Source organism: Carassius auratus, unplaced genomic scaffold (genome assembly GCF_003368295.1).
Source record: "Carassius auratus strain Wakin unplaced genomic scaffold, ASM336829v1 scaf_tig00026096, whole genome shotgun sequence".
Taxonomy (NCBI): Eukaryota; Metazoa; Chordata; class Actinopteri; order Cypriniformes; family Cyprinidae; genus Carassius; species Carassius auratus.
In genome coordinates this window covers 7142-23234 of record NW_020525486.1, presented here as the reverse complement: position 1 = coordinate 23234, position 16093 = coordinate 7142, and the positions used below count along the sequence as shown (strand labels likewise).

The window sequence follows — 16093 nt, the reverse complement described above, 5'->3', positions numbered from 1 at the left end:
TGGAGAAAGAACTGTTCATGCACTCCCCCCACGTACAATTCCTGCTGACCCGAGAGTCGAACTCACAACCTTTTGATTGCGATGCCAACTCTCTAACCATGCCAACTAATCAACTCAAATCACCTGCAAAGGTTTCCTGAGCCTTGATTTTCATTTTAATCATGAAACTCTAACAGCAACATTTGGAAAAGCAAGCGCAGAACATGGAAACAAGAGTGAAAAAAAAAACTGCATACAAAAAACAAAAGTAATAGCAGAAAAAAACAGAACTATAACCAAAGAAAACATGATTTAATGCTTAAATCAGACAAATCTAGTTAATTAAGTTAATTAATATACAATTTTGTGCAATATGATTTTAAACGTGTTTAAAGTTTTGCTTCATGCTTATTTTTAAAAAATGCGTTATAACCTTTTTTTTATCTATGCTGATTATTTTTCAATCTGTGACTGTTGTTTGCTACTCTGAAAACATTGCTTTTATTTTTAAATCTTGTACATTACATTTTTACTAGCGTTTTTAAATTTAGTTTTTAATTTTTTTTTATCCGTGACTGCAATACTTTAGGGGGGAATCTGATCCCATACCTTTATGGTTGCCAGGTTGATTAAAATAAGTAACACACGTAATATTTCAGAGGGAGTTGATTGCGAAAGCGTGCGCACGGATGATCAATTTGTGGGTATGGATTCAAAAACCAAATGTACGGATTTGTTAAACCAAGGGAACAGTTTGTGAGTATGGTTTATAAAATGAGGAAACGGGTTGCAAAACCATCGGCACGGACTGTAATTTTTTCTCCCACAGGTGACCTCCCGGGCTCCATACTCATGCTAAAATGAGTAAATAATAAATGCTTTGGACATCTGCTAAATGTATACATTTATTTATTTATTTATTTATATTGATTTCGGTAATCGATAATTTTTAAACAAAAAAAGTTATGGACTGACACTTTAATTTTAATTTTATATGAAATACATGTTCTATTACAAATCCAGTCAGTATCAAACTCTGTGTTGTGCAATGGATTGTGGAATGAATTTGTGCCAAAAAAAAATGGTTGCAATTTCTTTCATCACAAAAAAAACTGATATTGATACATTTTAAATTATTTAATAATTTATTGATATAACATAATATCTTTTTTTTTTTTTTTTACTTAAAATGTACTTTTCCTTCTCAATCAAGGTTTGGCCAAAGGTTTCACTGGTGCTTTGTCATCATTGCAAGATTTCAGATCTATCAATCTAGTCAGTTCTTCCAACACACCAAACACTGGCATGTGACCAGACTGCCTCACTGCTACTACATACTGTGTGTACTTTACAGACTAGGAGTTTATAGTTTTCATTCCATGTAATATGTGTAAATGTTTAGAGTTTTTAATACAATTATAATGTGCTTTATTGTTCTCAGTGGCATCTACGCTAATATTAGTCTGTTTCTCTCTTATTCCGAGGTCACTATAGCCACCAGATCCAGTCTGTATACAGATCAGATGATCACTGCAGTCACCCAGATCTAGTCCGTATTCAGTCCAGATGGGTGATCAGCTCGTAGAGATGACCTCTACAGTCCTGAATGTCAGGATTTGACTATGTCAGCTGGATGAGCTCCAGACACAGATCCCCTCCAAAGACCTTGTTGGCCATCGGTCCTCCGCGACCTGTGTTGGAGCCTATTATTAAACCACGCCATGCTGGTTTTGTCTGTCCAGGGGAGAAATGCCCCCCCACCCCCCACCCCAGACTGTGCCTGGATTCTCCCAAGGTTTTCCATTTCTGTCACTGATCAAGTTTTGGGTCCTTGTCGCTGTCGGCTTTTGCTTGCATATTTGGGGACGCTTAACTGATTGCACAGACACTTTAGGAAAAGAGCTGAACTGTTCAACGCACCACCATTTCCATTTAAAAAATGGTTTGCAACATTTTGTTGAGGCTGAATGCAGATAAACCGTAACACCGGGACAACTTCTTTATATTTACAGACGTGACGTAATGGCGTGAATTTCCAGTGAAAACCAACCTGTACCAATCAAATTAGAAAACATTACTGTAAGCTAATTTTGTGAATTGGGCTAAAGGCGATAGTTTTGAACACTGGCTGGTTTTAAAGATGTAATTCTGAACAGTAGTAATATTTGTAAATGTTTGTTTGCATACATTTTGTTTAGCTAGTTTAGACTTTTTATTTTTTTTTATTCATTAAACAAAGTTTAAACTGAATTTTGCAGTTGTATTACAGATGTTTATTAACTGGAGCTTTAAAGGGACCTTTCACCCCGAAATGTAATTAAAAGTGTACTTGTTGTGTACGTCCAATCTTAAAAGTATAATTGGGAAGTACACAACAAGTACACTTTTAATACAATTAAGCACACTTCTTATTCAAGAGGGTAAAAACACTAATTACAACGCATAATAGCCTTTATTTAATAACAATTGCCATTCATAAAATTTTCATAGGCTAAAAACACACAAACAAAGAAAAAAAAAAAGGCACCTACATCTTGGATGGCCTGAAAGTCAGTACATTTCTGGGTGAACGGTCCCTTTAAAGCTCCAGTTAAGCATCCCCAAATATGCAAGCCATAGCCGACAGCGGCAAGCACCCAAAACTTGATCAGTGACAGGGGGGCATTTCTCCCCTGGACAGACAAAACCAGCATGCCGTGGTTTAATAATAGGCTCCAACACAGGTCGCGGAGGACCGATGGCCAACAAGGTCTTTGGAGGGGATCTGTGTCTGGAGCTCATCCAGCTGACATAGTCAAATCCTGACATTCAGGGCTGTAGAGGTCATCTCTACGAGCTGATCACCCATCTGGACTGAATACGGACTGGATCTGGGTGACTGCAGTGATCATCTGATCTGTATACAGACTGGATCTGGTGGCTACAGTGACCTCGGAATAAGAGAGAAACAGACTAATATTAGCGTAGATGCCACTGAGAACAATAAAGCACATTATAATTGTATTAAAAACTCTAAACATTTACACATATTACATGGAATGAAAACTATAAACTCCTAGTCTGTAAAGTACACACAGTATGTAGTAGCAGTGAGGCAGTCTGGTCACATGCCAGTGTTTGGTGTGTTGGAAGAACTGACTAGATTGATAGATCTGAAATCTTGCAATGATGACAAAGCACGAATGAAACCTTTGGCCACACCTTGATTGAGAAGGAAAAGTACATTTTAAGTAAAAAAAAAAAAAAGATATTATGTTATATCAATAAATTATTAAATAATTTAAAATGTATCAATATCAGTTTTTTTTGTGATGAAAGAAATTGCAACCATTTTTTTGGCACAAATTCATTCCACAATCCATTGCACAACACAGAGTTTGATACTGACTGGATTTGTAATAGAACATGTATTTTATATAAAATTTAAATTAAAATGGCAGTCCGTAACTTTTTTTTGTTTAAAAATGATCCGAAATCAATATAAATAAATAAATAAATAAATGTATGCATTTAGCAGACGTTCAAAGCATTTATTATTTACTCATTTTAGCATGAGTATGGAGCCCGGGAGGTCACCTGTAGGAGAAAAAAATTACAATCCGTGCCGATGGTTTTGCAACCCATCCCCTCATTTTATAAACCATACTCACAAACTGTTCCCTTGGTTTAACAAATCCGTACATTCGGTTTTTTAATCCATACCCACAAATTGATCATCCGTGCGCACGCTTTCGCAATCCAACTCCCTCTGAAATATTACGTGTGTTACTTATTTTAATCAACCTGGCAACCATAAAGGTATGGGATCAGATTCCCCCCTAAAGTATTGCAGTCACGGATAAAAAAAAAAACAAAAAAATAAATTTAAAAAGTCTAGTAAAAATGTAATGTATAAGATTTAAAAATAAAAGCAATGTTTTCAGAGTAGCAAACAACAGTCACAGATTGAAAAAGAATAAGCGTAAATAAAAAATGTAATAAGCATTTTTTTAAAAATAAGCATGAGGCAAAACTTTGAACACATTTAAAATCATATTGCACAAAATGTTATATTAATTAACTTAATTAACTAGATTTGTCTGATTTAAGCATAAAATCCTGTTTTCTTTGGTTATAGTTCTGTTTTTTTCTGCTATTATTTGTATTTTTGTATTTTTGCTTTTCCAAATGTTGCAGTTAGAGTTTCATGATGAAATGAAAATCAAGACTCAGGAAACCTTTGCAGGTGATTTGAGTTGATTAGTTGGCATGTCGCCATATTCTAATTTGTTGAGATAGTGAATTGGTGTTTTTTGTTAAATGTGAGCCAAAATCATCACAATTAAAAGAACCAAAGACTTAAACAACTTCAGTCTGTCTGCACTGAATTTATTTAATACACGAGTTTCACAATTTGAATTGCTTTGGAAATGATGTTATCAGTTCCTTGTTGAGAAAGATCATGTAGCTCTTCAGCGATTAAGATATTTTATTGATAAAATTGCGTTTCAGCGCTAAAAAGTTTGTGTTGCTGAATGTCAGTGTTTGTGATCTAAACGTGATCTGACGGACTCGTGTGTGTGTGTGTGTGTGTGAGGTACAGTGAAGACAGGGCATTAGGAAAGTTGTGGCCTAGTGGTTAGAGAGTTGGCCTCGCAATCGAAAGGTTGTGAGTTTGACTCTTGGGTCAGCAGGAATTGTACGTGGGGGGAGTGCATGAACAGTTCTTTCTCCACCTTTAATACTATTGTTGAGATATCTTTGAGCAAGGCACCGAACCCCCAACTGCTCCCTGGGCGCCACAGCATAAATGGCTGCCCACTGCTCCGGGTGTGTGTTCACAGTGTGTGTGTGTGTGTGTGTGTGTGCACTTTGGATGGGTTAAAAGCAGAGCACGTATTCCGAGTATGGGTCACCATACTTGGCTGTAGGTCACGTCACTTTAGTTTAGAACTCTTCTAATTTATATTTTTATTTTTTAAATGTGGAGAGTGTGTTCATTTGTGAATTGATAACCTACCAGCAATGTTGCTGTGATTTTAAATACATTTTTAAAAATATATATTAGTAAGAGTACATTACAATATACATTTATTAGAACGAGTATCCTACAGTACATTATTATTTATGAATATTGTACCTGGTGGGGAGTGCCCAATGTCAACATGAAACATATGCCATTACCTATATTTTACCGTGGTACAGTTATGGAGGCCCTTCATAATGCAGAGGTCAACTTCCTGCTCTGCCTATAGTTAGAAATGGCGCTATAGAGTTGTTTTATTAAATTCATTCATGCTTCAGTCACTAGATGTGTTTAACGGTTTCCTGTGTGATGAATAAAAGAACTGTTCTTCACCCTTAAGAGAGTAAGACTGAAAGAAGAGGAGGAGTTGTGAAATTGAATGGAAAGGTATAAAATAAGGTGAGACCGATGTACGATGTAAAATTATTGTGAGGAAAGAGATGACAGAAGCTGGTGAACTACAATTGCAAGTCTTTGTATCCTGAAATTGTCTGTGAACCCATCAACCCCCCCCATCCCCCCCCCCCCACACACACAGTTTCGCAGACAAGTCTCAAGCCTAGTCCTTGACTAACATTTTCACTGAAAGGTTCTTTTGGGAACCAAAAACACCCTTTTGGAACCATTATTTTTTATAAGTATAGCCATTACATACAGTCATAATCTGACAAACAGTAAGTAAATAAATAAATAAATCAACTGATAATTTTGATTGCCAGCATTCTTTATTAGCATTTTAAAGCTATTTGAATAATTATTTTGAATAATTATTTTTATTTATTGTTATTGTAAATTTTTTGTTGATGCAGAGAATATCATTTTATGCAGAAAGTTTTATGGGTCAGTACCCAGATAAAACTACTCCATCTCCTCAGAGCCTGGTTTCTAGATGCCATTTAGTTTGAAGGCACATATGTAGTTTTCCTTGAAATGACAACCGCGGTCATTCCATTTGCCAGTCTCTGAAAATGAGGGACAGTGAAATGAAGAGATTATTCTACCTTCTTACCGAATATTCCTCACAGCGTCACTGATCACTTAGCAAAACATTTACTTAAAAATGAATGTGATTATCCTATAACCCATTAGTGTCTCTCTGTTCTTACCTTTCCAGTTCATCTCCACACATTCCTCTGTGCTGGTGTACACATTGTTGGGTTCACCACGTGTCCAGATTTCATAATCCCAGTAGGATCCATCAAGCCAAAGAAATTTACCAGACTGAAATAATGAGAGAGAGTTTTTAAAGAAGAAATAAAGAAAGAAAGACACAAACAAAAAATGGCATAAGTGAGAAACTATAGTGCATGCATGTAATAGAAAACCATATAATAACAGAAAATCAGTCATTTCTCTTTTCTTTTCCTGTTTGTAAACACCAGCACATCTCTGTCTTTTTTTTTTTTTTACCTTAAAAAGTTCAAAAGCTCCAAGCCAGATGCGCAGGTTATTTGGGTTGGAACTTCTCACAATGCAGAGCAACCCATCATTTTGCTCTTCCTTATGCACCGACACCAGGTGTGCACCAGGGGCTTTTTTCCTACAGTCGAACTGGATATGAACAAGGAAGAACATTTCATGACTACACATTACACAGATTTTTTTTACATTCCATGAAAAAAAAAAAAAACATACCTCAGCATCAGTAAAGTTGAGAGAATTGTTGAAGTATTTGACACAGACACTGCCCACTTTGTACCAGTCAGTGAAGCCGTACACATTACACGTTTGAACCATAGAACATTGCTCAGTGACATTTGTACGGCCTGCAACAAACCCTAAAGGACAGAATCACATATTTGAATATGTATATAAATATGATACTTGCCTGTATAAAAGATGAACTTTTAATTTATCACTCTGTTTATCTAATAATACTGTCAATGCATACTCAAAGCAAGTCATCTCATCAAATACTTTATAAATCATTTGCACAAACTGGTCACATGCTTTTTGTTTAACAACACCTGGTTTACATTTAATTAATATCAGGGGCTCATTTACAAATGTGTGTGAAGTAATTATGAAAAGTCAACATAAATATATTTTCGTTATGAATTAAAAATGACCTCTCTCCATTTTTAAGAAGTCTCCATTCCCAAAAAGGAGAGCCACCAACAGAACGCCAATAGATCCTGATTTGACCTGTCAAAGAAGTGGAATATGATTATTAAGCACAAAGTTACACATATATATATATATATATATATATATATATATATATATATATATATATATATATATGATACAAAGACTTGCCATTGTAGTTCACCAGCTTCTGTCGTCTCTTTCCTCACAATAATTTTACATCTCTCTCACCTTATTTTATACCTTTCCATTCGATATCACAACTCCTCCTCTTCTCTCAGTCTTACCATCTTAAGGGTGAAGAACAGTTTTTTTATTCATCACACAGGAAACCGTTAAACACATCTAGTGACTTAAGCATTTTAACATAAATATATTTAATATACCGGTAATTAAGAAAAAAATAATGTTTTGTGTGAACTGTTAAAGTTTACACAGATCAACCTATGCATTCAAATTTCAAAGAATAAACTAAACAAAAACAAAAAGGAAAAAATGAGAAGAGAGAGCATGTACAGGTGGATAGAAACACGATTGCTTGTTTTATTATACGATCATGACATTAAAGGATTTCATTCCTGCTGCACTCTTCTCATTACAATCTGAGTCATTATGCACTTTTTACTTTAAGTAATGGTTCAACCCTAACAAGAAATGGATCTGCATTTTACTTCCTACATTTCTTTGACCCTTCTCGTATTTTTTCCACACCATATCAGTAAAGTGACTGGAAAACAGGCTAAAATTTTATTCTTTTGTTTAAATGCCGAATCACATTTTCAAGGGGTTCCTTACACAAGAATCCAAAAACATAACACAAATTAAAGAACGACAACAATCAGAACAAAAAAACACCACACCCTACTACAATATTAACACACAAAGTATTCATAATTATATTAATATTATTTATATGTATATATTTAAAATGGGTTTTATAGACAGTACATTGGTCAGAAAGAGGCAATCTGGTAAATAACAAACATCTGAAAAGTCTATTAAAAGACAGTGAAACCAATAGGTCTTGTGGTTAGGAGATATAGTTACAGTTGCGGCATTGAAATCAAGTGTGAGAGTTTTGATCTGCCGCCTACTGCTACAAGCACCACATCCCCACGGTTTGTGTTCTAGGAAGAGGAATCCATGCAAATTGGCTGAGCTCATCTCTGTTCCTCTAGCTGAATCAATCTCTGGACTTTAGGAGAAACCCCCCTGCAGTGGAGTCATTCAGATTCTTGGGAACCACCATCTCTCAGGACCTGAAGTGGGACAATCACATTGACTCCATTGTGAAAAAGGCCCAACAAAGGTTGTACTTCCTTCGCCAGCTGAGGAAGTTTAACCAGCCATCATTGAGTCTGTCCTGTGTACTTCAATAACTGTCTGGTTTGGTTCAGCTACAAAATCAGACATCAGAAGACTACAGAGAACTGTTCGGACTGCTGAAAGGATTATTGGTGCTCCCCTGCCCACCGTTCAAGAACTGTATACATCCAGAGTGAGGAAAAGGGCTCAGAAAATCACTCTGGGTCCCTCACATCCAAGTTATCCCATCTTTTTAACTTTTGCCATCTGGCCGGCGCCTCAGAGCCGCAAATACCAGAACAGTCAGGCACAAGAAAAGTTTCTTCCCCCAGGCAATCTACCTCATGAACAGTTAAATGTTCCCCACTTATGCAATAAAAATGTGCAATATCCTTATATTTATTTGTTTCCACTCCATCCTAGTACATCCCTGCATCTTACTCAATCCTATTCCATTATCATTTATATCACAATTGTTTATACACTTATTTATTTGCCTAATTTTTTTTTTTTTCTGTGTGTTGTTATCTCTGTGTACTGGAAGCTTATGTCACTAAAACAAATTGATTGTATGCGCAAGCATACTTGGCAATTAAGCTATTTCTGATTCTAATTTCTGATTCTGATTCACTTTGCAGTACTCCTTTCACCAAGATAACAGCCATCATGGGACTCGTTCACTTGATCACTTCTGGCAATCACACAGAGGAGATTTGATTCCTACTCATTCACTCTCCCTCCATGGCAGTAGCTTTGGTGCACATCTGGCTTATTAACCACAACCCTTTCATTGATTGGGCTCACCACACTGTATTGGACTGGAGTCCATTTTGTTTGTCTCAGTGTTTGGTGTCTGCTTCATCCCCTGTCATGTCTGTTTCTGTGTTACAGGGGGAGCCGTTTGACCTGGCAAATGTTCCAGCAGCTTACCATGACTTGAGAGCGGTGTTCAGTAAGTCCTGAGCTTCATCCGTTCCTCCGCACAGCCCGCATGATTGTGTGATAGATTACCTGGCACTTCTCAACCTAAGGGGTGCCTTTATTCGCTCTCCGGTCCTGAGAGAGAGGCCATGGAGAAATACATCAATGAGTCTCTAGTAGCCAGTTTATACTTCCCTCTTCCTCTCCGGCTGGGGTGGGGTTTTTCTTTGCTCCTGCATTGATTATCGTGGGCTGAATGACATAACGGTCAAGAATAGTCAACCCTTGCTATTGATGTCTTCAGCTTTCAAACTCTTGCAGGGGTTGACCTACACAACACTTACCGCCTAGTTTGGATTAGGAAGGGGGACGAATGGAAGAATGGATACAATATTTTTGTAGGCAACAACCATGCATAATTCCAGTCAATGCAATTCCATTTCAGGTTGCTATGACTGGAGCCATCACTGGTCATACTCGGGGACAGGAGACCTCGGGGGCTAAACTCAGGAACAGAATCCCTCTCTGGGCTAGATTCAGGGACTGCCACTTACGAGCTGGCACTGGAGGGTGCTCTGGAGGACCAGGCACAGCAAGTCGCTTTTGAAGAGCTGGTACTTGGGCAAACTCAGGAGCTGGAGCCACCACTGGAGCAAGCTAAGGGGCTAAAGCTGACACTGGAGTAAGCCTAGGGTATAGCACCAACCACCTTCTCCTCCTTTGGTTCCCCTCTAAGTTTGGGGTGAAAGGCATGGTTGCCGGACTAGGACACTGGAGTGGCCGGTGGGCTGAAGTGAGCGGTGAATTCCATGCTGCAAGGGGAAAAACCAGGAAAACAAAAGACTTAATTTTTTAAAAATATATACGGGGAGAATGGGCGCCTCTTACTGTCTTGGTATGGAATTCTGTCACAGTACTGCTACAGTTTAGGAGTGCAGAGACATAGAAGAATACCATTAATATCAAGAAGTTGAACATGAAACCAATGAAAAGTCATTCAAAAGATCAATCACATTTTTTATTTCTAATGAATTCTAATGAATCTCTGACAAATATTGTTGTATCATCTGTAAATTGACAGCATTTTATTTCTCTTTCTAAAATCCTGATTCCATGAAAAAAAAAATTTATAATGTAAAGGGTCATTGTCTGGGTTACAAGTAAAAATGAAAAAGGAGATACTGGGCATCCCATTTGCAAGTTTTATTGAGCTATTAAACCCATTATATGAAGTATAAATGGCCCTTTTAAAGAAATCACCAAACGCAAAAAATCTGAAGTCTCAAACATACATTTGTGGTTAACGGTGTCAAATGCTTCATAAAAATCAACAGAAAATATAAAACTTTCACTATCAATATAATCATATATATATATATATATATATATATATATATATATATATAAACATTCAAAATGTTTACGGAACAAGTGGGTCCCCAGTGTGCCTGTAGCTTTCTCTATTTCAGCTGTATCACGTGATAGAAAGTCTAAGGCCTTTTCAAGCTGAAGGGCAAACTCATCTAATCTGCGGCCTATTATGCATCAAAGATCGATGTAAAGACACAAAGCACCGCCATCAAGTTAGCATTTTTAAACATTCGCTCACTAAAAAATTAATCATTTCTAATCAATGAATTTATAACCACAAACAATCTGGATTTTATGTTTCTAAATGAAACATGGCTAAAAGACAGCTTCAGTGCAACAGTCCTCAATGATGCAGCCCATCCTAACTTTACTTTCATGAGTGTCAGCAGGACTGGTAGGAGAGTTGGAGGTGTAGCTCCTCTAATTAAAGATGTCTATCAATGCAAGCAAGTGTCATTTGGTCAGTACTTTTCTTTTTAATATCTAGGGATTGTGCTGAAAGGTGCTCCACGCATTCTGTTTATTATTATTTACAGGCCTCCAAAATACTCTCCAGCATTTGTTGAAGAGGTCACAGAATGTTTCGTTATTGGAGGAGATTTTAATATTCACATAGATAATGCAGAAAACAAAACTACAAAAGAAATGATAATGGTTCTAAATACCTTTGACCTGATTCAGCATGTGCATGGACCCACACACAAAGGTGGAAACACTCTAGATTTAATCATAGAACAAAAGTGTACTATTTATGGAGGCTATATCTTTAACATCAAGCATTTCTGCAGACTCTGTTGATATTCTCCTTGATTCCTTCAACTCAAAAGTTAAGAATGGCAGTAAGAAAACAGACAGAAATCAGTTTGGAGAAGATCAACTGCAGTTCAGACTCTGAAAAGACAATGCAGAAAAGCCGAGTGGATGTGGAGGAAAACGAAACTTGAAATTCACTATAGCATCTATAAAGACAGCTGGACAGAATTTCTTCTTAGACCTTACAAACAATAACTTAAGCAACACTCGTACTCTTTTTGCCACTGTTGAGAGACTGACAAACCCCCCAAGTCAGATTCCCAGTGAAATGCTCTCAGACAGCAAATGCAAAGTTTGCTTACTTCTTTTCTGAGAAGATCATCAATACAATATCAAAAAGATACTATATCTACTTTTGAAGCAATTGATAGCAAAATGTTGGAAGAAATAGTGCATCACCTAAAATCGTCAACCTGCAATCTTGACACATTTCCCACATCTTTTTTCAAAAGTGTGCTAAATTGTTTAGAAGCAGATCTCTTAGAAGTGGTGAACGCCTCACTTCTTTCTGGGACATTTCCAAACTCCCTGAAAACTGCAGTTGTTAAGCCCCTCCTGAAAAATAGCAATCTTAATAACCAATATCTAATCTTCCTTTTATAGGCAAAATTATAGAAAAGGTAGTTTTTAGTCAGCTGAACAAATACTTAAACTCAAATGGATACCTGGACAATTTTCAATCTGGTTTCCGACCGCAGAGACAGCACTCATTAAGATAATAAATAATATTCACTTAAATTCTGACTCTGCTGCGTTTGACACTGTCGATCATGACATACTACTAGAGAGACTGGAAAACTGTGTTGGGCTTTCTGGGATGGTACTCAAATGGTTCATATCATACCTAGACGAGAGAGGCTATTATGTGAGTCTAGGAGAGCATAAGTCTAAGTGGACGTCCATGACATGCGGAGTCCCACAAGGGTCAATTCTTGCACCGCTCTTGTTTAGCCTATATATGCTGCCACTAAAGTCAAATAATAAGAAAGAACCAAATTGCCTATCACAGCTATGCTGATGATATCCAGATTTACCTAGCCTTATCTCCAAATGACTACAGCCCCATTGACTCCCTCTGCCAATGTATTGATGAAATTAATAGTTGGATGTGCCAGAACTTTCTTCAGTTAAACAAGGAAAAAACTGAAGTTATTGCATTTGGAAACAAAGATGAAGTTATCATGGTGAATGTGTGATTCTGGAGACAGACCTCAGTTTCAGTAGTCATGTCAAAACAGTAACTAAATCAGCATACTATCATCTAAAAAACATTGCAAGAATTAGATGTTTTGTTTCCAGTCAAGACTTGGAGAAACTTGTTCATTCCTTTATCACCAGCAGGGTGGACTATTGTAATGGGCTCCTCACCGGCCTTCCCAAAAAGACCACTAGACAGCTGCAGCTCATCCAGAACGCTGCTGCCAGGATTCTGACTAGAACCAGAAAATCTGAGCATATCACACCAGTCCTCAGGTCCTTACACTGGCTTCCAGTTACATTTAGGATTAATTTTAAAGTACTTTTACTCATATATAAATCACTCAATGACCTATGACCGAAATATATTGCAGATATGTTCACTGAATATAAACCTAAAAGACCAGTTAGACAGTTAGAAATACCAAGGGTTCACACAAAACAAGAGGAGTCCACCTTTAGTTACTACGCTGCCCGCAGTTGGAATCAGCTTCCAGAAGAGATCAGATGTGCTTAAACACTAGTCACATTTAAATCTAGACTCAAAACTCATCTTTTTAACTGTGCATTTATTGAATGTGCACTGTCACAGTGCCACTGTGCAATGTCCAAACCGATTGCACTGTATTTTACGTATTCACTGTATTTTATGTAAAATCATTTTAGATTTTTAACCGTTTTAAATTCATTTTAAATAAGTCCTTTTTTAAATAATTTCCAAAGTTTTAAAATTACTTGTTATTATTTTTGTTTTATTATTTCTTCATGACTATTTTACTTTCTTTTATGTTAAGCACTTTGAATTACCACTGTGTATGAAATGTGCTATATAAATAAACTTGCCTTGCCTAATCAACTGAACCTAGGACCAAATGAATAATATTACTTATAAGTCTCCCCTTCATGAATCCTGTTTGGCAATCATCTATAACTTGTTCTAAACATTTTTTTTTACTCTCTGTGCAAAAATACTGGCAAACACCATTACTGAGTAATAGGTCAGCCACAGTGGTTTATATGGCGTGACACCTACGGGGTTAATGACATAGCATACGGAATTTCCCTTTAAATCCATCCTGACACTTCCGAAATATAAATAATTATTATCTGAAATATAAATCATTATTAAAAATTTATCACAGTATATTTGGGGAAAATAAATACATTTTAGAAGATGGATATAATAATATTTTTTATTATGTTATTTATATATGATTATTTAGGCTATTACAAAAAGTTGTTTTCCATTTAGTCTTCCAGGGACCTGTTCCAAAAAGGAGGTGTGTCAAACCCAAGAAAGCAGGGTAGGCCAAGGCAGCAACTTATACCGTGGTAACTTATTCTGTGAACCTAACCTGGTTGAGAGCAGTTCCTTGTGGTCTCCTTCCCATTTTTAAAGTGTAAGCTATGTTTATATACCTCATTCATTCATTCACGTTGCAAAAATGCTTTTCTTTCTGAGTATTCATTTATTATTTCAAGTACAAATATCTAAAAATTCTTAAATCATGATGTATTTTCTATACTAAAAAATTATGTTTATACTTGTTTCCTAGGGTCAAACAAGTTCATTTAAGTGCATTTTAGATTCAAGATTCAAGATTTGTATTCGTCACATACAAAATTATATATAGCATATTTAACCAGTGAAATGTGAGTAAGGTCAGATGAAAATATGCATAAATATAGCTATGTAAGAATGAAATAAAAGTAAACAATAAAAATATAAGAATAAAATATAAATAAATATGAATATTTTAGAATTAAATATAGAATGCAAAATAATGTGCATGAAAGTAAACTGTAGTCTTAAATATTAAGATATACAGGGATGTACAATGTGCATATGTGCATTATACTGTAGTCTTAAATATTAAGATACACAGGAATGTACAAGAAGCAAATGTGCAAACAGGGTGACACTGTCAGTGTGTCTATGTGAGGTAGTGAATGATGAATATCTTACTGATAAAGTGTACAATAAAAAGCCAGTAAGATGAAAATTCTAAGCTTCCTATCACTGTTTATAAGTCCTGTACAATATTTTTAAATCCATCCAAGGTTAAAAAACATTGTCATTTTGTCAAAATATCATTTTAAAATTACCTCAATTCTCAGAGATCCCCAAACGGTTCGCGCGAAACAAAACAAAAAAAAGATTCAGTCTCCTTAAACCCCACCTTTCGGTAGCATACTGTGTTCTGATTGGTCAGCTAACATAGTCAGGTTTGATTGGTTGTTCCGCACACAACTTCATGGTAAACAATGCATTAGCATCTTTTTGGGGTGAATTATGTCTTATTCCTCTCATCGCGAAGCAAACAGTAAAATAAAAAATTGAACAGTCTCGCTGTTTTTTCTTTTGTGTGGGTGTATTCAAGCCGCGCGCTTCAGTTTGAATCTGAATAGCGTGTTCAGTGCGGGAGCGTGGTCACATTAGATATAAAGAAGGGAGACGTGAAAAACGTACATCGCGTTGTTTTCATATGGATTACTTTATCAAAGAATATCTGTTAGCAGCACTTGTTACACTTCACTTTAATGACGTGTTCGTAAATGAAGATCAGCACAGACAAAGGCTGCAGACAGCACACATACTAATAAGATGCTCGGGAGAAAACAAACACATAACTTCATAATCATACTTCGCGTTGTGATTCGGAGATGCTTGTTGGTCTAAATAAAGTTGGTAATGAACCTTCTTTTATACGGAAATTCTAAGCGACCATGCATTATAATTTTTTTTATTTTTGTTTTCTCGTTATAATGACTTAATTTTCTCGTTATCTCGACATAACGCAGTTCGTTTTCTTGTTATAACGACTTAGTTTTCTCTAAGAAGTTACACAACTGAGCCAGCAGGTGGCACTAAAGACCTGAATATAACTGATGCGGTGTTGTACACTATCCACTTTACTGAAGGCGGACCTTCCTCGTGATCGCTATAATTTGTGCAGTCTTGTTCATTACTGACATTTAATTAATTCATAAATGTTAAATGCTTGAATCAATATGAATATTTTGTGTATTAAGTTCCTGCTAAATGCATGAGTTTCACCAACGCGTTCTGTGTCATAAAATAACTGCTTATCAAAACCAAGGTTGACATCACTGTATTCTGTTTATCTACAGTAGGACGGGATTTAACGATGTAGGCTGATGTGCTTCTTTTCCTTATTACAAATCTTTATTGTTAACCATATTGATGAGAAATGTGATGTATATGTAAAATCCATAGGCTAATTTAATTCAGTTTTGTCCTATAGTGTTGTAATCATTTTTTTCTACACACACACACATACACTACACGTACACATGAACGCTCTTTTCAAACAGAAGCTTGTAACACACATGATATCTGCCACATCATATAATGACTACTACAAATTACAAATTATATATAATTTTATTTCA

The 16093-nt window shown here is 36.2% G+C and overlaps 1 protein-coding gene across 1 annotated transcript; it reads right to left on the bottom strand.

The window, feature by feature from the left end:
* Positions 1–5777: 5777 nt before the first annotated feature.
* Positions 5778–7252, bottom strand: LOC113078602 (lectin-like). Its single transcript, XM_026250925.1, has 6 exons — positions 7243–7252; positions 7054–7128; positions 6620–6762; positions 6395–6535; positions 6091–6205; positions 5778–5946 (listed from the first exon to the last, which is right to left on the bottom strand). Exons 1-6 carry the CDS (start codon positions 7244–7246, stop codon positions 5870–5872), a joined length of 555 nt encoding a protein of 184 aa, XP_026106710.1. The 5' UTR covers positions 7247–7252; the 3' UTR covers positions 5778–5869.
* Between the last annotated feature and the right edge of the window lie 8841 nt (positions 7253–16093).

Coding starts and splice junctions, on each gene's coding strand:
- LOC113078602 (XM_026250925.1), bottom strand. Junction 6,536..6,619: donor TCAACTTTACTGATGCTGAG/GTATGTTTTTTT, acceptor GTTCATATCCAG/TTCGACTGTAGGAAAAAAGC. Junction 5,947..6,090: donor TGTGGAGATGAACTGGAAAG/GTAAGAACAGAG, acceptor CCTCATTTTCAG/AGACTGGCAAATGGAATGAC.